The following is a 21,510-nucleotide window of genomic DNA, read 5'->3' as shown; positions in this document are numbered from 1 at the left end:
CCTTACTGCCCTTGAATTTCTTCTCTGTGAATGTTGGTTGATTTCTTACTGCTTTTCCTCTTCAGTGTAGTTGTTCTCGTCATCCTCCTGTCCTGCCACTACCTGTAATAAATTCTTTGTAAACTGTGGTCGATTCCTTGCTGTATTTAGTATCTTCTCCACATTATTGTCATCCTCTTATCTTGCTCTTATATCACTTTACATCATCATTCTATTGAAAATTCTCTGTAGTAAATTGTCATCTCATCTTACCTGGGGATGATCTTTGATCAGAAAATTTGTTCATTGTTAAAAAGATCACAACTTGCAGATATAAAATTCCACAGTACAAAATTGAAAAGGTTGCAATATCAACAAGCTCTTATTGTATTCAGTTTCTTTATTAACTTTTTTGTATAAAACAGTGTACAATAAGGCACTTAATATGTATTACACACACACACAATAGGTTTCAAAGACTCTTGATAACTGAAAATTCATGTAAAGATCTTTCTCAAGAATTTTTTCATTTTCTTCATTTTCTGTGTTAATGCAATATATTGCAGCCCAAACTTTTAACATTTCTCACAGCTTTCTTTTACATTGTTTGGTTACAGATTTTATGATTCATGGAGAAAACAAAAACTGTTGATGCCAAGACCTGCAGATTTGTGCTTGACATAAAAACGTTACATTTTACAACATCAAAGGCATTGACAACTAATGGGGAAAAAAAAACAATCATTAAGCTGTACAAATCTTAAGTATTTTCTGGTTATTATAAATTTAATTTCTTCACATCACTTTTATTAATCATGTCAAGTCTTCCAGGATTGCTGCAGCCGGAGCTCCCTGGATGCTATCTTCCGGGATACAAGTCTTGGGAGGATGTTTGGTTCTTCGTTCCTCTGGTCTCTCTCTGGTCTTGCTGGGAAGATTCCTCAGGAGATCAATGGCCTCTAGGATACCCGGCCGCAGCGACCTCCCTCGGACCATCTCGCCTGGAAGTGAAAAGTTGTACCTTGAGGAGCTTGTGTATTCCCATAACATCAGTAACTTGACATGAACAAGAGGGTTGGAACTTAAGGAGAGATTCCAGGTAATTTATTTCTCTTTCCTCTTGCTGAACTGAGTCTCTCTAGTTAGTCACAAGGGAGTAAATTTGTTGTGGGATATGCCATACCAAATATTGGTGGGTGAGTGTGGTGTGTGACTGTGGTAAGTAAACATACTGTGGGGAACAATACTGTGGATCCTGTGGTGTGGAGAGAGAGAGAGAGAGAGAGAGAGAGAGAGAGAGAGAGAGAGAGAGAATTTTACATTATAATTGTGTGAAACAGATTCATGAGTGAGTTTGCATGTATGTGTGTGTGTGTGTGTGTGACATATCTCCCACATGTTGAATTTATTCTCTCTTGCATTATTATGTCTTAAAGTAACTTTAAGTGACTGGAAACTAAATTCCAATTCCGTGAGAAGAGGTGACAGACAAGCATTATTTTGGTTGACAGGTTTGATGTAGGCACACACTTCTATACACAGTGGCTGGAAAACAGTAATTGCTTATGGAAAATTTAATTGTTGCTAATTTCTATCCCCTCTCTCTCTCCTCAGAATGACAAGCAGCTCCAGGACGACGATCCAGTGCATGACACTGCTGTAGGGAGTGTGTCCAGCTGGCATCCCATGATGAAGTGTGGTGGGATGTGTGTCTGTCTGTAGTAGTAGACATCACACTGTGTGTGCGTGTGTGTGTGTAAGAGAGAACACTATATATGTAAACCTGTAAAACAGAAATGATCAACAATATAATATATACATGACATCTCAGATTCATCAACCTCTCTCTCTCTCTCTCTCTCTCTCTCTCTCTCTCTCTCTCTCTCTCTCTCTCTCTCTCTCTCTCTCTCTCTCTCTCTCTCTCTCTCTCTCATCTCACCACAGGACCCACAGCATGTTCCCCACAGTATGTTTACTTACCACACTTATCCACCAATATTAGTGTGTGTCATATCCTGTATATTGTTGAATGACTTAATCTTCTTGCATTATGGCTAAAATAAACTGACTGGGGACTGAATAAGTTCTGAACAGACAAACAAACATTAAATTAGATGTGACTATAGATATGCACACACACACACACACACACACCTACACATTATACAGGATGGCTAGAGATAACTCCTTACCATTTTGGTCCACCCCTGCTTCTCTCTCATCACACCAACAAACTATTCTTGTAATGACTCTAGTAAGTGGGTTGGTGGATGTGGTGTAAAGAAGCAACAAAAATCAATATTATATAGTAGTTGTGTTGTGACCTTGACAATGAAATTTGTGGTTAAAATTTTCTTGCATTATAAAAAAAATACAAGATTTTGTTCACAATGAAAGTTTATTGAAAGTTTATTGGAAAAAAAAATGTATGTATGTATTTAGTAATGAATGCAGAGGGTGGTTATACAAGGTGTAACATGAGTTTGCAAATGCTGAAAGAGGTGAAAGAAGGTGTGTAATTCTAAGTAGAAAATGTTCTATACACAAATGCATTTTAAGACTTTATTTACCCTGTCAGAGGAGTTGAAAATGTATGAGACTTGTGGGTGTGCTGTTCTTGTAGCTATGTGGTGATGGACAGATGGTTGTATTGTCGCAGCCTCGGATGTGCAATTTGGTCAAATTACGAGTGGTTTAATCTAATTTTTTTCCAAACTGTGGAATATTACAGTATCTTATAATGTGACAAATGGTATTAAAAGGCACGTAATTTACTGATAAGCATTACACGACAACATTATTGCAGTGATTAAAAGTACTCATGTAAGATTGCTACGTGGCATCATCATCACAGCTGTTTTCAAGGTCGCTCGGACTCGCTCCCCCACCCTCCCTCGCTTCGATGATGCCACATTGCATTTTACAGGAGTACTTTTAATCACCGCAATAATGTGTTGTTGTGTCATGCTTATCGGCAAATTACATGCTTTTTAATACCTATTGTCTTGTTATAAGATACTATAAGATTAATCCATTCGTAATTTGACTAAGTGGCACCTCTGAAGCTGCAACAATGCAACCATCTGTCTGTCACCTCATAACTACACATACAGCACACCTGCGAGTCCCATACATTTTCAACTCATCTGTCAGGTTAAACAAAGCCTTAAAATGCGTATGTGTATAGAACAACATTTTCTACTTAGAATTACATGTTCTTTCACCTCTTTCAGTATTTGCAGAAACTCCTCACATTACACCCTGTATTTACATTCAATAAAAGTTACTAAAAACATGCATTTTTGCCTGTTTGTCGAGGCTGCTGGGTCAGCCACCCTGTACTGAAAGTCTTTACTCATTGAATTTATAATAAGTTGAAGTAGTGGCAAAAGGTCCTGAGAGGAAAGATTGACCATCTAGAATATTTTATATACTGAAATTCACAGCACATATCAGTTGAAGTGGCTAGGTGACTGATGGAATGCTCATGTTATTGCAATTCTTACTAGCAAACTAGCAAGACTGATAATTATAATGTATTCAGCATGATTAGTGAAGAAACACGCAACAGAACAATAGTTACCTTTTGCATCTGAGGATGATGATTTATCCTCAAACTGACAATGTGGATGAACTTGCAATGGAGGAGGCGGAGGTGGAGGAGGTGGTGGTGGTGGTGGTGGATACTGTGACTGGAGAGACAGAAGAATGGGATGAGCTTTGTACTTTCTTTTCCTCCTCCACCAGTAGTGTTCCTCCACTGGTGGCCTTTCTGTTCTCTGTTTCCTGTCCTTCTTCCAGTGTAGGTCGACAAAAATTCCTGCTGGTCTGTCTTCCTTTTCCTCCTCCTCCATCTCCTCTTCTTCCTCCTGTTGTTGTGTAAGGCAATGCCAATGTTTCAACATTACTCCAATAATACCTGTTGAAGAAAAAATGTAAGATTTTCAGTACATTTCTCCTCCTGGATTAATTAAAAACATTGTGAATAAGTAAAGCACTGAGTCTTTTGAATGTATATAAAATGGAATGAGTACATCAGACACACAATACATATACACTGATTTGGGGAGAGACAAGATGAGGAGGATGCTGGAGATGGATCTACCTGGCAAGAGAAAGAGGAAGACCTAAGGGAAGATTTAAGGATACAATGAAAGCCATCATGCTTGTAATGGGCACAACTGAGAAAGGCAGAAAAGACCGAGTACGTTGAGAAAGTTAAGGCAGATGAAAGGACCACACACACGCGCACACACACACACACACACACACACACACACACTTTAGAATGTATCCAGTCAAGGAACAAAAAACAAAAAAAGTGACCTCTTGGGATATAACCACTTCCCTTCAAAGGATATTAAAGTGTACTCCTTTTAACTCCACACAGTCAGGAGAACCTACTGAGAGAACCTAGAACTGTTGAAGGAACAAACATGCATGTGGATGGATCTTCCCACTTGCCGAACACCACCAGCATGGTTCCCCTACACTCACCAAACACCACCAGCACTAAGATGGTGATGGCAGCAGCTGTGACTACCAAGACAAGTGGGGAGATGCTCTCAACTTTGACTTTGGACCACTGGCAGTTCTCCCCATAGTGTCCTGGCCCACAGAGACATGTGTACGAGGTGGGTTGCTCTATGCAGGTGCCAGCATTAAGGCAAGGACCCCATACACACTCATTAATGTCCTGACACCCTTGGTCGGCTGGCTCTCTCCCTGGGCCGCAGCTGTGGAGAGAAGACAGATGTTCATAGCTAATTTGCATGCACGTGCGCATACACAAAAGAATCTGGTAGGTAAATGGGCTTATGAAATGGGACACTCCTGAAATTAACATGATGGGAAGCACCCTGCCACTGAGATGAAGATACACATGAATATGTCAAATGAATAAGTAAAAAAGCAATGAAAACCACCAGCAGAAGAGGCTTATTTGCACACAATGGGGTCTGTTTTTTTTTAACTCTGATTGTGGTTGTAATTCCGTGGGAAAATGAAAAATTATGAACACAGGAAGTGAATGACTAATTGCCAGACCAAACCACTTCTCCAGTAGTGCAGAGCAGTACATTGCAGGCAGTCTTTGCTTGGTAAGGACAGCGTGTGATTGGCTCCGCCCAATAATATAGTGTCTTTACCTTTACCTCATCTGGTAACATTGCTTCAGGGGCGAGAGGAACACGCTAGGCGAACAGTGCCTGTCGGGCACAGCTTGACAGTGTGGACAGGCCTTTAGCTTTGAAAAAATTAAAAAATCAAAGAATAAGAGAAGAGTACACAGAGAAACTAAGGCAGTGAAAGAAACATTAGAGGAAATAAATTGAGATGGAGAGGATAAAAAAGATGCCTGACCTGCAGCTTGGATGGCCCCACACTGGGATGCAGGTGAAGGGTGGAGGACAGGTTGTGTTCAGGCAGGGGTTGGGGAGATGGCACTCAGCCCTGAAGCCCTGAAAGGCAGTGACCTGACCCCAGGGTGTGGTGTGAGTGGCTGGCGGCAGTGGTACTGACCTCCCACTGATCCGTAGGTCATCCAGGCACACTGCAAGATGGAAGGATGAGGGGTGAGGCCCCTGTGTGCATTGTGAAAATTGGAGAGAGAGAGAGAGAGAGAGAGAGAGAGAGAGAGTTTCATCATTTATGCATCTCTGTATGTAAGCTCAGGAACTCTCTGCCTGATTCTGTATTCTTCATTCCTATGACTAGAATTCTTTCAAGAGGAAGATTTTAAGACAGAAGTCTCCCTCTGCATATTTGCAGACCAACCAGGCAAGATGTTCAGGAGTGAGATCTAATGTGACCAGCACTTACCATGATGCAAATCGTGTTGTACCTGCAGCACTTCCATGCCCATCAGCTCAGGAAAGCCACCCACCACCACACCATTGAAGGGATCCACATGGAGTGGTGGCAGAGGGTGGAACATCACACTCTCATTCCTGGAGTCTTCACTGATGCCATCATCCACCATCAGCAGGAGGCTGTGTCCCCGCCGCCCACCAGATACCTGGTGCCACGTGTTGTCCCCCAGCGGTCTGTCTCCCACACACGCCTCCCACACTCCCTCCTGGTGGTTGCTGTCGCTTGGCCTCCAGCCTTCACCCGCCAGAGTCACACATGGCACACCAGCATGGAGCTTCTCAAGCGGCAGGGGACGGGGGTGCAATAAAGGTGGGGTGAGTTCATTATTTCAAGATGCAGCTACCATATGGATAATGTTTGTCAGTACAGTATGAGGAGGCCCAGCATGATGCCAGGAGGGAGCACTCACATGGAAGGTGAGGGCGAGGGAGGGTGGCTGGCCAGCGAGCCACAGCAACAGGCCAGTGGGTGCACCATTAGCCTTGACCTGCACAGAGAAGGTTACTTCATGGGGCACTGGTGTGAAGGAGAGGGACAGCTTCATGAATGAGGCAGGACCAAGTGTGGCAGGCCAAGTGGGCACAAGGCAAGTTGTTCCCACCCACCCTGCTGCGCAGCGACAAGTGGGCTGATGCAAGCCGCCCACACAGTGACCGTGCAGCCCACAGCCACCAGGGCATGCAGCCTGCTGTGGTCGGCAGCCAGTAGCAGTGCGGTGGTGGTGGGGTGGCTCCCCCAGGTCCATCACCTGCAACACAGCTGCGGGACAGTCGGTCTGGCCACCCTACACAGAGACTGGGCGGTATGTACCAACACTCTACAGTCTATCCAATAAAGGATGTCTATGACCAAGACTACAACATTACAGTAAACAGAAATGAGATCCTGGGCTGAATCCTAAAATATATATAACCTAACCTCCTATGTCATGACTTTTTGGATATTGGTGTTACACTCACATCCAGTGATGCTGCCTGGGGAAAGTTGATTATACAATATCTGAAGTGAAATGTATACAAGTGCTGAATGATATATTGTAAGCTTATGTAATGCACATTCATAATGGCTTAGAGACAAAAGTCAGCCACATCACAGTAGATATCTAACCAGGCTGCATGGACTTGGGGCCCACCAAGCACTCTGTCCCTGCCTCACCTGACCGTTCACTGTGACATGGGAGAGGCAGCCCCTGAGTGGCCGGGCATGTGGGTGAGGGGAGTGACCCACACTTGCATTCCCTCTCCATGCCATGCCACCCAATTGGAGAAGCCATCCTCCTGCCCATGCCTCTGTGCCAGCCTGCCTCTGCCACGTCCTCCGCACCCGGCAGTGAGAGTCGTCGGAGGTGTCATTGGTCCAGCCATGCCTACACAGGTCCACCATCAAGTCCACACCCTGCACCCATAACTCCAGCATTACAAAGTGTGGCTAACACAGTACTCAGACTTAACACACACATGCACACACACACACACCTCCATATTACTTGATAAGAATATACGAAGTGGTAGTGAATACAGCACGTACATATATTTCACACTGTTAAAGCAGGGAGGTTACCATTTGTTTACAAAACCTAAGAATGAATACACTTAAACACTATCTCAGTAATGTCTCTGTCTGTCACTTGGCAGGCTGAAAATATATACATTTCATTCATTGTGCAAAGCTATTCACGGATAAGGAAGCAGGGATAGGTGTGTGGTGTGGGTTTCAGCTTGACTTTTACAATGGACTACATGAGCAGCAAGTCCTCAGTGGAAGAGTGAGGCTGGCGGTCATGCATCAAGTACATGATCCTCCAGACTTGTGAATTACAACCACAACACAAGGAGAACTTTTCAATGGTCTTCAAAAAGATCTCCCGTTAAAAGTATTAATTTATTCAAATTCCAACCTAATTTTAGGCATCTAACCCACTCAATGAACTTTATAAAAAAACCTATGACTGTGATTTAAGGACAAGAACAGAAAAAAAAAAAATCACAACAATACACAGGAGGACTTGCACCTAGCACAATCCTTATCTGTACATGCCAAATAACCAATCATCACCAGTAGGCTTCCATGTACTTGTACCTCTCACAAATGAGCAGTGTTGTTAAGCCTACCTGATCATCCAGATGCAGGTGTAGTGTGTGCCAAACACCATCATGGAGCGTTGCATTGAGCTGTAGAGTAATGGACCCACCTGGGCCTTTTATGTCCAGACGAGGCTGCCCAGACACCAGCTGCAACTGTAACTGTGGTGGTGGTGGCAAGAGCAAGGGGGCATCAGGGCCACTAGAAGGTTGAGAAAAGGTAAGTGGGGAAGTGACTGGAGCTTCAGAAGAGACATGAAAGGCAGCAGATTCAGCCAGTGCCAGAGGAATGGACGGCTGAATGCCAAGAGGCCCAGAGTAGAGAAGGTGCACATCAGGAGAAGTGGTGAGCAGATGCAGGGAGAGGGATGTGGGAGAACACGGTGGGAGAGGATCTAACCACAGCCAACCTTCACCTATGAAGGTTCGAGTCAGCCTCTTGCATCGCGGACCTTTTGTTCCTCCAGGACACACACACCTGAGGGGAGCCAAAAAGAGTAAATGTCTCGGTGACATCAAGAAATATAGTTTTCTGTGGAATGGTTCAAGTGGGGTGGTGGTTACAGCTGTTAGTGTGAGCAAATATAAAGAAAAATTGGATAACTGCAGATATGGAACTTTAGCTAGGATCCTGTACAATACACTGCAGATATGGAGCTTTAGCTAGGACCCTGTACAATACACTGCAGATATGGAGCTTTAGCTAGGACCCTGTACAATACACTGCAGATATGGAGCTTTAGCTAGGATCCTATACAATACACTGCAGATATGGAGCTTTAGCTAGGATCCTATACAATACACTGCAGATATGGAGCTTTAGCTAGGACCCTGTACAATACAACTAGATAAATACATGTGTAATGGCCTCACCTGGGACACCCCAAAGGCTTAACATGTAAAGCAGGAAGAGAGAGAGAGAGAGAGAGAGAGAGAGAGAGAGAGAGAGAGAGAGAGAGAGAGAGAGAGAGAGAGAGATTTACTACTAATAATTTGATCTCATTGCTACACTTCGAAAACCAAGGGGAACCAGCTAGATTTCGTAACTGTAACTGTTATGAGTAATTAAACTTGTAGGAAAAAGACGTGGGCTTTAAATGTCGTGACCTGTCTGTAACTGAAGCCAAGGGATATCTTCACTTTTCTCCCTTCGTGATGAAGAGAAGTGCTATTTTACCAGATTTCAGGAGTGGTTGCTCCTCTCCCCTGTTCACTCACTGTCCAACTAAATGACTAAATTTCTCCATCTGAAGAGATTCATGTAGTAAAACAATAGGGAATTTAAAAAAAAGAAGATTAGAAAAAATAATAAATGGGATGTTTGATGGAAATAGGTGGGTATGTTTCATACCTGATGGCTTGCAGCTTCTTTTATTTTGATATATTTTCCCGTTTAATTTGCTTTAATACTATATCACCTTAGACTGATCACTTCAACTGTGCCAAGCTGTTTCTTAACTACATTTCATGACCGAATACTATCACACGCAAACAATCCATATTTTGGGTGGTTCATGAAGGTCTGTTCCCCAGAAATAGTATAAGCATCTAATGAGGACTTCAGAAAGAAAAAAAAAAGTGTTAAGCAAACTAGTGACGCTAGTAATATGTTGCAATAATCAACAGTTTTAACACACACAGTTTTAGACTTTCCGGGAAAAGAAATAAAGTTCATAATGAAATAATTATGTGATCGATGTGTGGGATCCGCCCCAAACATCGATCACATTGTTTATGCATGTTTAGATTGTTTACCTGTGTTTGCGTGTGCAGAATCGCTTTGCTCTCTCACCATCACTATTTTCAAAGGCCAAATAGATGGATATATGAGAGTTTTCAAGAGTTTCTCCTGATAATAATGTGGAGATTTTACTTTATCTGTAAATTAAAGAATAAAAGAAGCCCTTTAAAAAACCCGTACGAGTCACTTCAACTAGATCGAGCCTTTTGAATGCATTGGAAGAGTGTGGCGAAGTGTTTTAGAATATGGATGTGAGGGTCTTTATATATATATATATATATATATATATATATATATATATATATATATATATATATATATATATATATATATATATATATATATATATATATATATATATATATATATATATTACCATACTCAGAATATAAAAGAAGAAAGAGAAAATCCTTACGTAACATCGTAACAGCCATATAGGAGAAAGGAGGATGACATTATTGGAGCATATTCGTTTGAAACTAGATATAGCGAGGAAATATATTTTCGAGGAAACACATTTTCGCTAGAGAGAGAGAGAGAGAGAGAGAGAGAGAGAGAGAGAGAGAGAGAGAGAGAGAGAGAGAGAGAGAGAGAGAGAGAGAGAGAGAGAGAGAGAGAGAGAGAGAGAAATCGTTTACCCTTAACATGAATACAATTTCTTCAAGATTAAATGTGTATTAAATGTATAACACAACAAAAAAAAAATTAGTAATATCAACAAATAACTTTAATAAAAAGTAGTAAAAAAATAAATTTTACTTTCACATTTTATTTTTAAATTACAAATTATGTAAAAAAACGTTAAAGTGTGTGTGTGTGTGTGTGTATATATATATATATATATATATATATATATATATATATATATATATATATATATATATATATATATATATATATATATATATATATATAGAGAGAGAGAGAGAGAGAGAGAGAGAGAGAGAGAGAGAGAGAGAGAGAGAGAGAGAGAGAGAGAGAGAGAGAGAGAGAGAGAGAGAGAGAGAGAGAAATCTACTTTGTACCGAAATATTTCGAGTTGAATAATTACGGATATATAAAGAAAGATTCATACCTCGCGCGAATGTTGGCTGAATAATCAATTATAAATTCTAAGTGTCTTAGAAAGTAATAGGAAATATCATTCGTTTAGCAAGGGGTTTACTGACCTTTACCATCCTCTCACCTTTTTCACGTTCTTTCATATTTACCACTTACCTGAAGCCTGCATGCAGTCTGACACACCTGCCGCCGTTCAGACAGGGGACGTGGATGCAGGTGGGGGTGGTGGTGTAGGAGGGGCGACGGCAGGCGTGGGTGGGCAGGAGGCACGGCGTAACGAGTGCAGTGGGACTTGTGTCCGTTACCTTGAAAACGAGTGAATGAGTTAGCGAGTGTGGAAGTGAATGAATAAGGGAAGAAGTGAAAGAGTCGGTTTGCCCGTCAACTTGATATCTCCTACTATATTTCCTCTCTCTCTATAAACCTCCAATCTTCCCTTCCCACCTACTCTACCTCTTCACATTTCACCCAGCTTCTCTATCCAACCCCAATTCGCAAGTGAAAGAGTGAATGAGAGAATGAGAGAGTGAGTGAGGGAGGGAAGAATGCATAAATGAAAAGTGGATGGAGAATGAAGAATTAAAGGAAGAAGAAAGAGGGAGGAACGAGGGTGAATGGTTGAGTGAATGAGATAGGGAAAGAGGGAAAAGTGATAGGAAGGAAGAAGAATAGGAGAAAAAAAAAAGAAAAAAGACAGGCAGGAGAATGACAGTGAACAAGTAAGAGAGAAGAATGGAGAAAAGGAAAATGGGAATAGAAAAATAGAGGAAGAAGAACAGTAAAAAGAACGTGAGGATGAAAGGGAATATCATCAACAAATGGTTTTATACGTTATAGAGGTCTTTAGATCTGATAGAAGTCTTTACGTGGTATAGGCGATATAAAGCGAACAAAACAAAATCCTCGGGGTCAGTTATTAGGATAAGACAAAATATATTAAGTTCAAGATTGACAAAATTAGCTTCGAATAAGAGATAGGAAGAGCTGATTCTCAAATAGAGTGGTTGATTACTGCGATAGTGCGATCAAGGAGCTTTAAAAGAAAATTACACGTCTTTATTAATGAAGGTGACAAATGGAAATATAAAGGCATGTTTCATACAGCGACTGCCTCGTGTAGGTCTGACGGCTTATTGCAGCTTCCCTTATTTTCTTGTATTTTCATGTGCTTATATTAACCACCATAGCTGAGTGGAAGTCAAGCACCTGATCTCCTCCTTATCATTACTTAATAACAATTTCAATCTATCCCCTCCTCCTCCTCTTCCTCTTTCTCCTCCCTCAGTCTTCGTGTCATCCAGGAGAACCTAATCTTCATTATATTGTCATTCATACAAATGCACGTGTGAAAACTAAAAATTATAGAAAACATTACTTATACTAATCACGTAAAGGGAGGACATAAGCTGAATACACACACACACACACACACACACACACACACACACACACACACACACACACACACACACTCTCTCTCTCTCTCTCTCTCTCCCCAAATATTATTCACTATTTTCTCACACCAAAATAGAGTAAATGTACTGAGAAGTATTATTTCTCATACATTTCCATTTAATTTTCTTTCACTTCCTCCTTCAGAGTTCGCTCGCACACACTAACCTGCAGGCGATGGGTCAGGGGGGTGAGGGAGGCCGCTGGTGAGGGGTGAGGGGGCGTGGTTTCTTCCTGGGGCCGCCCGGGTGCTGTCTCCGACTCTTCGCCGCCCCAGCCGCCCAACCCAACCTCCACCCTCAGTCCCACGGCTGCCTCAAGCTGTGGCCAAAAGAAGGAGTCTTGTGAGCACCGCAGCTTTCCTTGAACACTAAATTTCTGAGTTGCTCTGTATTGTATTGTAGTATTCTGAGAAACTGGGGTGATTTGGGAGTGTCAGAAGGAGGGACGAAGAATGTGTGCGTGGGGAGGAGGATGCTGAAGATGGATTTACCCTGCAAGAGAGAGAGAGAGAGAGAGAGAGAGAGAGAGAGAGAGAGAGAGAGAGAGAGAGAGAGAGAGAGAGAATGGAAAGTTTATGGATGTTGTGAAAGAAGATGTGATTGTTGAAGGCGTGACTGAGGTGGTTTTGGCGTGTCACGAGAAAAGCGAGGGGGTCCGTGCGTGGGGAAAAGGATGCTGGAGTTGGATCTATCCGGTAAGAGAAAGAGGAAGATCAAATAGAGAGTCGATGGATGTTGTGATAGAGGATATGTTTCTACTGGCTGTGACTGAAGAAGGCGCAGGAGACCACGTTGGAAAAGGCTGATCCACTGTGACGAACCCTGACCGGAGCACCCCAAATTAGTTTCGCAAAATGTATGTTAACTTCTCAACTTATTTTTGTCCTTTCTTGTCTCTTCATCTTGTACCGTCTCATCAAGTCAGATAAATGATGAGCACAGGTTGATCTCGGTGAAAATGCATACGTATGGCCCATGCTTTGAGAGTGGACGGGTTACGGTGACGGGGACAAAGTTGGATCATCGAACTCTGGCAACCTACCTACTTATCACCCTTAATAATCTACACAACAAACATTACTACATTTGAGACTTAAAATTTACTATATTCAGCGGTGCTCACCATCGCTACCTGTATTACCTGCATTAGTGCAAATATTTATGCTCGAGTATGATGATGATGCAACCCTCAGTCTCCGTGACCCCAGCTAGTCATGTACTTTCTTTAAAAACAATCTGCAATATCTACAGACTTATATGTAATGGCAACATTCCACGGTAGCAGAGACATCTCCATAAGCACGTGACATGATGATACTCAGCAAAGCAATGCCTTCACTTCTCACCGGGACTCCTCTTCGTGTGGCGTGCTTTTCTCTAGGGGGGGTTAACAGGGAATAGAGAAGCTAGAGACTACTTAGCTTCCTAGTGAGTGAACGAAAAAGAGCAAGTGGACTGTAGTGTAGTTAAGTGGTTGTAATGTTGTATTTTAGGGTCGTTAGTTGATTCGTTCTCTCATTAGGGATTTGATGTTGCAGTAGTTACTATTTGTACATACTTGGTAATTGGTCAGTCTCCTGTTTATGTGTGACCGCAATGCAAGTTCCGAGTTCGAATCTTGGTCTCGACCGGGATTTTTCTGGGACGATTATCCGCTCCTAGGTTCACCGAGCCTTAATATGGGTACCAGCCCTAATATGGGTACCGAATGGCTAGACTGGGAACGTGAAGGCGGCGGAGAAAGGAACTGACCGCCGTGCTATACTCACATACTCCACATGCCGCGGACCGGAGAGGGTGGTGCTACCTGGCCTGCGCCAACGCAATTGATTGAGTGTTGCACACCTTTACGCAAGGATTAGCTGTAATGCAAACCTGGGAATTGCTAATATGGCAGTCAGAGCTCAACCTTGCAACAAACGAGATCCTCTGCCTGTACCTTAACACATGACAAAAACAGAAGTGGTACGCATGTGCAATTGTTTTCTAGTAAATAATTGCCGTTCTTTCCCAAGGATACGCAAAACAGGCACGTGATGGCGGGCTGACCAAACGGGAAATGCTGTTGCAAATTAAGCATTTCGGGCACATCCAGAGCCGTATTCTAAGTAGGAAGAAAACACGTAGTCGTATTCAGCGTCAGGTAGAGAAGCTCACGTGATCGGTTGTGGAGTTCGGCTCTGACCCTCATGCCAGTAATACAGCCGTGTGTTCTTCCCCACTCAAGGTTTTAACTTCAGGTTACACACGAAATACCCAACCAGCAGTAACACTTCCCATTTAGTGAGGCGCCACCACGTGCCTTGCAGCGTTCGGTCTCTTCCAGGACGTCCTGCACATGGTATATCGCGTACTAACGTAACTATCACAAGGACTAAACTCTCAGGAATCCCATGTTGTTTAACAGCACCTTCCTTTGGAGGATTCCTTCGACGTGTCTTTTTGTGTATCCCTGGGAAAGAACAACGGTTTATTTACAACGCAAAACAGCGGCACATGCGCGGCATTACTGCTCTCGTGTGTTTGGCGTTGGGAACAAACTTAATTAACGTTCTTTGAGCAGCACAGTCCCCTCACCACGCCCGGCCAACGCCCGCCATCCCGTCTGGCTTCACGCGGGTCGGAATGGGTTTTTATTCCTCTTAATTAGTTTCAAGTCAAGCTCGGATCGTTGACCATTTTCTCTCCCTTACCAACTAGATTAGCAGTAAGAGCGGCTCTTTCCTGCAAACTCGGCGGTGAGTGCACGTACTTGTTATCGCGGAGAGTACCCAAGTCGCTTATTTCCGGCAGCCAGCAGGGGACAGGGAGGGTTGGAGGGGTGTGAGTAACAAGTATTTACGTGTAACATCGTAGAAGTTGTTCATTTCCGGCGTCTATATCAAGAAGTGCTAGCAGACTCACCATTAAGCATTTTCTACCCCCTGCCTTCGGTCACGCAGTAAATGGATTGAAATTTAAGCTTTGAATATGTATGTAAACTGCCTTGATATGGATCTGAGCGGCAGTTTGGCCTGCATTCACTTTCCTGGCAAAGCGGCGGAGTTTGACACACATAGTATTTTTATTTTATTGTTTTTTTAACAGTATTTGCATTCGAGTATACGTGCAGAGACGGTTCACCCATCCATTTCATAACCAGATCCACCGTTGCTGAACCTCGCTTATCGGACGGAAAGCAGTTATCTTACGCTCCTACACACACACACACACACACACTTTTAGACTCACCTGGTGTCTGTGCAGCGCCAAAAGACCCTTTAATTTGTTTGGGTGTAGGAACCCGCCTCTCGCCGCCGCCCCTCGCACGCACACCCACACCACTGACCCTCCGCCCACTCCCGCGTCGCCTTGGCAGTCTGGCGGGGCATGGGCGGGCTGGGGAAGGGGGTAGGAGGTGGAAAAGTCAGAGGGAGGAGGGCGGGGATGAGGGATGTGGGTGGGGATACTGGGAGGCGGCGGGTGATCGTATAAACTGATGACTTCTGCCCGGACGACCTCCTCCCGCCCGTCCTCCTCCACCACTACCTCCTCCACAGCCTTCAGGAGACGACCTAGCAGTCCTCCATTTTTCTGTAATATGAATAAAACGACAGACAGGTATTACGAGTCTTCTCTCTCTTTCACACACAATCCGTCTCCTTACCTTAAAGAAAACACCAATCACTGACATTTTAAGGCCAGTATTTTGAAAGGCTTTGCTCTCAAACTACACTATTTTCAAAGATCACAAAGATGATTAGCCGGGTTCTCGAGAGTATTTCTGTCAACAATGTAGGATTCTTGTTTATCTGTCACTAGAACCGTAAAAAAACACCTTAGAAGCCTGTGTGACTTCATATACGTAGAGCCTACTGAAAGTAATCAGGGTGCGGCGTAGATACGTTTTAGAATATCGTTCTTTGGACATTATTTTGAAACACTTCTGCGTCTCACTTCCACTACCCTCAAAAGGCTCTAGTTGCAGTGACAAGGGTTTCAAGGGTGTTTTTACAATTCTATTAACATATAAACAAGATTTCTACATAATCAAATGGGGAAACATAAATGAGAACCCGGCGAATAAACACTGTGGCCTTTGAATACAGTTTCTGAAGACTGGCTAGAAAACATGTCTCTTGGCCTTGACTCACCAGCGGCGTCCATCCCTCCAGCAGGCGTGTGGGCGTGGCGGAGGCATGGGCAGCCGGGGTGAGGGTGAGGTAGATGGCGTGGCGTAGCATTCTGGGCGTGAGAGGGCGCACCACCACAGTCACATTGGCCTCCACGCCTGCCTGTCCCCACGCCCGGTCACTGACGGAGAGGCGGAGCTCGTACCTGGGAGAGTAAAGATGAGTGAGTGGATGAATGAGCGATTGATTGATTGATTGACTGCCTGACTGATTAAATTATTGACTGATTGATTGATTTTGTGACGCCGCATGTAGAGAGAGAGAGAGAGAGAGAGAGAGAGAGAGAGAGAGAGAGAGAGAGAGAGAGAGAGAGAGAGAGAGGAGGGCGGCAAGTTTCCAGACGTAGAAAAAAGAAGAGTGTAGGGAAGGACAGCAAAATACATGAAAAAAAAAAGAGAATCAATATCATACACACACACACACACACAGAGAGAGAGAGAGAGAGAGAGAGAGAGAGACGTGGGTGAGAGAAAAGAACGAAAGCACAACAGGTAAGAGGAAACAGAGATAGACCATACAGTGGGGCGGCTCAGGAAAACAGGACTGTAATTAACAAAATCAAATAAGAATGAAAGGAACCTAATTATCCCCAGCAACCAGACACAGAGGAGTGAGCCAGACAGTGAAACACAAGAGCAACAATGAAGCTTTATACGCTCCTGGCGCCCCGAAGCTGGCAACTCGACCACACTCTACCAAAATTCCGAAACGCTTTACTCGCTCACTCCGACCATTTTTAAAGGCCATCGAGATGATTAGACGGGTTATCAAGAACATTTCTTCTGTTAAATGTAGAAATTTTGTTAATCTGTCACTTAACCATAAAAACACCCTTAAAAACTCGGTGTCACCTCAACTAGAGCGTTTTGAAAGTGGTCGAGATGCGGGCAGAAGTGTTTTATAATATGTTGTTGTTTCAGAGTATCGTCTTTAAACTTACTTGTGTTATTGACTGTATTGTACTGACAGGTGAAAGGGAAAGGGAAGGCAGCCGTTGAGTTTGTAAGGTTAACATAATGAGGGGAATGTTGTTTTATGAGAGAGAGAGAGAGAGAGAGAGAGAGAGAGAGAGAGAGAGAGAGAGAGAGAGAGAGAGAGAGAGAGAGAGAGAGAGAGAGAGAGAGAGAGAGAGAGAGAGAGAGAGAGAGAGCAAAATAATCGACAGATAAACAGAAAAAAAAGGAAAATCCTGTTTACACCATCTCTTTCACACAGGAAACAGGAAGAGAGAGAAAAAGAAAAAAAAAGAAAAAGGAAAAAAAAAGCTTGTACAATATTTCTCCCAAAACATGACAAACGGAGAGTAGCTAAAAAAAAGGAAATAGAAAAAAATAGGAAACAGGAAGAGAAAAAATGAAAAAAATGAAAAAAATCTAAAGAAAGAAAGATAAAAAGAAACAAATAAAAAGAAACAAAAGTTATTTACAGCATCACTCCTAAACAAGAAGCAGAAAGAGAAATAAAGGAATCAGCCAATGAAGTCTTTCTTTTAGTCTCTTTCATTTGTGGTTGATTGTAAAAGGGAAAAACCTGCTAAGGAAAACAGTGGAGGAGGATACGAACCGTGTGTGTGTGTGTGTGTGTGTAAGGACAACCAGGCAATCAGTATTATGGTTGAACTTCGCCCAGTTAATGTCTTTGCGTGAGGGTGCAATCATAAACGTGGTAACTGTTGTAGTGCAGGCTGGTATTATAACTTGTTGTTGTTGTTGTTGTTGTTGCTGTTGTTGTAGTGATAGTAATAAACTCCAACCATAGAAAGCATGGCTAATACAGAAATAATAATGAAAAAAATTATTAGAATAACGTGAGTGTCAATTACTGCTCTCTCTCTCTCTCTCTCTCTCTCTCTCTCTCTCTCGGTGTGTGTGTGTGTGTGTGTGTGTGTGTGTGTGTGTGTCTCACATGCCGGGCTGCAGGTGCGGGGAAGCGAAGAGGGCGCCCGTGTTGGGGTTGAGGGAGAAGAGGGCGGGCGGAGGCAGGCTGGCCCAGCGGAAAGTCTTGTCAGCCAGGTCACAGTCATCGGGGTCAGCCACGTGCACGCGCCCCAAGGCAACCTCTGATCTCCCTCCCTGTAATGCGAGAGGAAGTCTACTTATCTATCTACATGTTGTATCAGGACGGCTATATTCACACGGTGTAACCCAGACAAGGCAACACACACACACACACACACACACACACACACCTTTTAAATCCTTTTGTTTTTCCTTAAAGTTGCTGTAGCCTACAGTAGAACTTCGAAGAAAATGGATATAAAATTCTCAGGGTCAGTAATCAGGATATGAGAAGAAATAAGTGGTTTAATGTTGATAAAGTATATATATATATATATATATATATATATATATATATATATATATATATATATATATATATATATATATATATATATATATATATATATATATATATATATATATATATATGAGAACGAAAAGGAATTTAATCTCAAATGGAGTGGTTAACGAATGAAACAGACTGAGTAACCAATTTGTTAGTGCTGAGTCATTAGGGACCTTTAAAACATCAAACGACATTATGGATGAGGATGACAGGTGGAAACAGACACGCATGTTTCATACAGGGACTGCCACGTGCAGGCCTGATGGCTTATTGCAGCAACCCTCATGTTGTTATATTCTTATATCATTCATCTCTTAGTCCCATCCACCCCAAGTGGAGAGACAGAAATACTCCATAAATATCTACCTTAGTTCCTCTTTAAAATCCTGAAAAGAGAAAACGGCTCGCAGAGAATGATTCAGTTTGTGTTAAAAGTAAAATTATTCACTGATTTAAATATAAAAGTTCAAAGGTTAACATTACCTCAGCATGAACATTAGTGAGCTCGTAAAAAAAAAAAAAATGTAAATCTTAGTCTCCCCCGTCAAAAACAAACAAAAAGAAAACGCTTCACAGAAAATTATTCAATATGTGTTATGAATAAAATTATTCCTGCCAAGATTCAATTAGTTTGTTGTCTTTTTCCTTCTCTCTTCTTCCTCTCTCGATTTTTTTTTTATTCCCCATCTGTAAATCTGTCGAGAGTTAAGATAATGGAATTTCAGTTTTATTATATTTTTTTCTTTTTACATCTCACTTTAAAACTTTTCACAGGGACTTTATTGCATTACATCGCTTCCTTACTTATATTTACTTCTCGGAGGCAGGAAATGGTGGGAAGAGGTGGGGGTGGGGGGTTGAATTTAATGCACCTCTCGTATTCTTGAAACTTTATCCATCCTGTTAATACTTTATATAAAATTATGTGTGTGTGTGTGTGTGTGTGTGTGTGTGTGTGTGTGTGTGTGTGTGTGTGTGTGTGTGTGTGTTGCTCCATTGCATTTAAACCAACATTCACTGATTTGTAAAGTCTAGATTAAGTCGGCCACTTTCCTCTGCAACAGGAAGTGATGACTAAACATTTATCTATGAGCAACAAAGGAGCGAAGGGGCGGCCTCCCTCTCTTCCCCGGACGTCGCCTTGTGTGCTGACAGATTTACGAGCGACGAGGAAAATTTGCCGCGGTGATGACAAGACTGAGGGTGTGGCTCGCTCGTTCCTGGGGATTTATGAGATCATTTCTTTCACGGCCGCAAAATAACAGGTGTTACTGGGACAGGCGTGGTGAGTGAAGGGAAATATTTGAATTGTTAGAAATATTGGGAATAGTATTGTAAGTCTGACCTTCAGGTTTTTTAAGTTTTTTATTTTGGTATTTTTGAATTTAATATTATGTATGATTTTGGTTTTTATTATTGGATGTCAGTCGTATTTATTTGTCTATTAATTTATTCTATTATTATTATTATTCGTGCTCGTGATAATACAGACTCAGACCTTCGATTTTATTATTGTTTTTTTATATACATGTATTTTCATTGGAGGTTAGTATTTGTATAGCAAGATGTTTATTGGAAGTCATTTTTTTTTTTCTATTTATTTTCAGACTCCACATTTCATGCTGGAGAGGAGACAGGCTCTGACGACCAAACACTGACCAAACCTTGATCAAACACCGACCAAGTATTTCATTATCAAACTTCGACTAAGTATTCCCTTACCAAGCCTTGAGCAAGTATTCTATTACCGTGTATTGTATTACCAGCCTACCAAGCCTTGACCAAGTATTTATTGTACAATCCCCACGTTCAACACCAGCATGACTTCCAGCCCGAAATTAATTCACTCGTTGCGCCTTTCGTATTCTGTAAATTCAAGGCGAAATATCAAAGCAATGCCACAAATAATAGCGGTTTACATATGAATTGCAGGAAATGACAAAATATATTAAACTAGGATTCAAAGGTGAGAACAGACTACGACTTGTTCTCCTTTCGCCGTTTCCCCAGCCAGGGGTTGGCGCCATGTACGAGTCTCCTCCTGTTGTTTCTGTCCCTTGTATCTCCCTCTGTGATTCCAATCCTTTACAGTTCTACCCCAGTTCCATCCCTCCATCTCACTAGTTCCCAAACATCCTCCCTACACTAATGAGGGTCGTGAGGGTGTTTGTACAAAGGATTACATAAAAGGAAGACAAACACTAACAGAGCTTGAGATCCCTACAAGGCTATTTGTATAACTATCCTATACTAACTACCAGTGGAAGAGACAGAATAGCACAGTAAAAGGCTGACACGAGAAGAAGAAGAGCAACTATGTGACACTGAAAAGTGTTTCCCCTGCTAATGATGAAAAAATCTTGTCAATCTATTACTAGAACCTTAAAAACACCCTTAAATGCCCGTCTGACTAACTAAATAGAGCCTTTCAAAAGTAATGGAGCTGCGTAGAAGTATTTCAGGATCTGGTCCATTGAGTCACGAGAAGCGAGACTGAAGTGGTATGGGCGTATGGGAATGGAGGAGGAGAGTCCCGTGAAGGATGCAGTGAGGCAGACGGTCCACTCAAAGATCTACAGTCTACAGGCAGAGAGGAATGAGAGAGAGTAACAGGGAGAGACATGAGGGTTATGGGGCTGGTGGACGGGAACAAAGGGGATCACAAATTGCTCGCGGCAGCATATGGGAAGGGAAGACTCCGTAAGGGGAAGATAATAATAAAAGGGACTCGGAAGATCGTATATTTTTAAGTGTCCATTTATAGATAATGTCGCAACACAGTCGGGGGATAGCGAGTTTGCATT

General features: G+C 42.4%; 1 protein-coding gene across 1 annotated transcript in view; it reads right to left on the bottom strand.

The window, feature by feature from the left end:
* Positions 1-361: 361 nt before the first annotated feature.
* LOC135107506 (putative neural-cadherin 2) overlaps positions 362-21,510 on the bottom strand; it is a 97,053-nt gene continuing 75,904 nt past the window's right edge. The window contains exons 9-21 of the mRNA XM_064017458.1: positions 18,266-18,432; positions 16,322-16,505; positions 15,420-15,761; positions 12,355-12,507; positions 10,891-11,039; positions 7,962-8,409; positions 7,006-7,245; positions 6,260-6,598; positions 5,800-6,124; positions 5,341-5,530; positions 4,477-4,715; positions 3,563-3,898; positions 362-980 (exon numbers count right to left, since the gene is read on the bottom strand). Coding sequence (XP_063873528.1) covers positions 793-980; positions 3,563-3,898; positions 4,477-4,715; positions 5,341-5,530; positions 5,800-6,124; positions 6,260-6,598; positions 7,006-7,245; positions 7,962-8,409; positions 10,891-11,039; positions 12,355-12,507; positions 15,420-15,761; positions 16,322-16,505; positions 18,266-18,432 — 3,300 coding nt within the window. The 3' untranslated portion in view covers positions 362-792. The remainder of the gene's footprint in view (positions 981-3,562; positions 3,899-4,476; positions 4,716-5,340; positions 5,531-5,799; positions 6,125-6,259; positions 6,599-7,005; positions 7,246-7,961; positions 8,410-10,890; positions 11,040-12,354; positions 12,508-15,419; positions 15,762-16,321; positions 16,506-18,265; positions 18,433-21,510) is intronic.

Source organism: Scylla paramamosain, chromosome 2 (genome assembly GCF_035594125.1).
Source record: "Scylla paramamosain isolate STU-SP2022 chromosome 2, ASM3559412v1, whole genome shotgun sequence".
NCBI classification, from domain to species: domain Eukaryota; kingdom Metazoa; phylum Arthropoda; class Malacostraca; order Decapoda; family Portunidae; genus Scylla; species Scylla paramamosain.
Note: the sequence above shows the minus strand (reverse complement) of the source record. Positions and strands in the feature narration are given on the sequence as shown.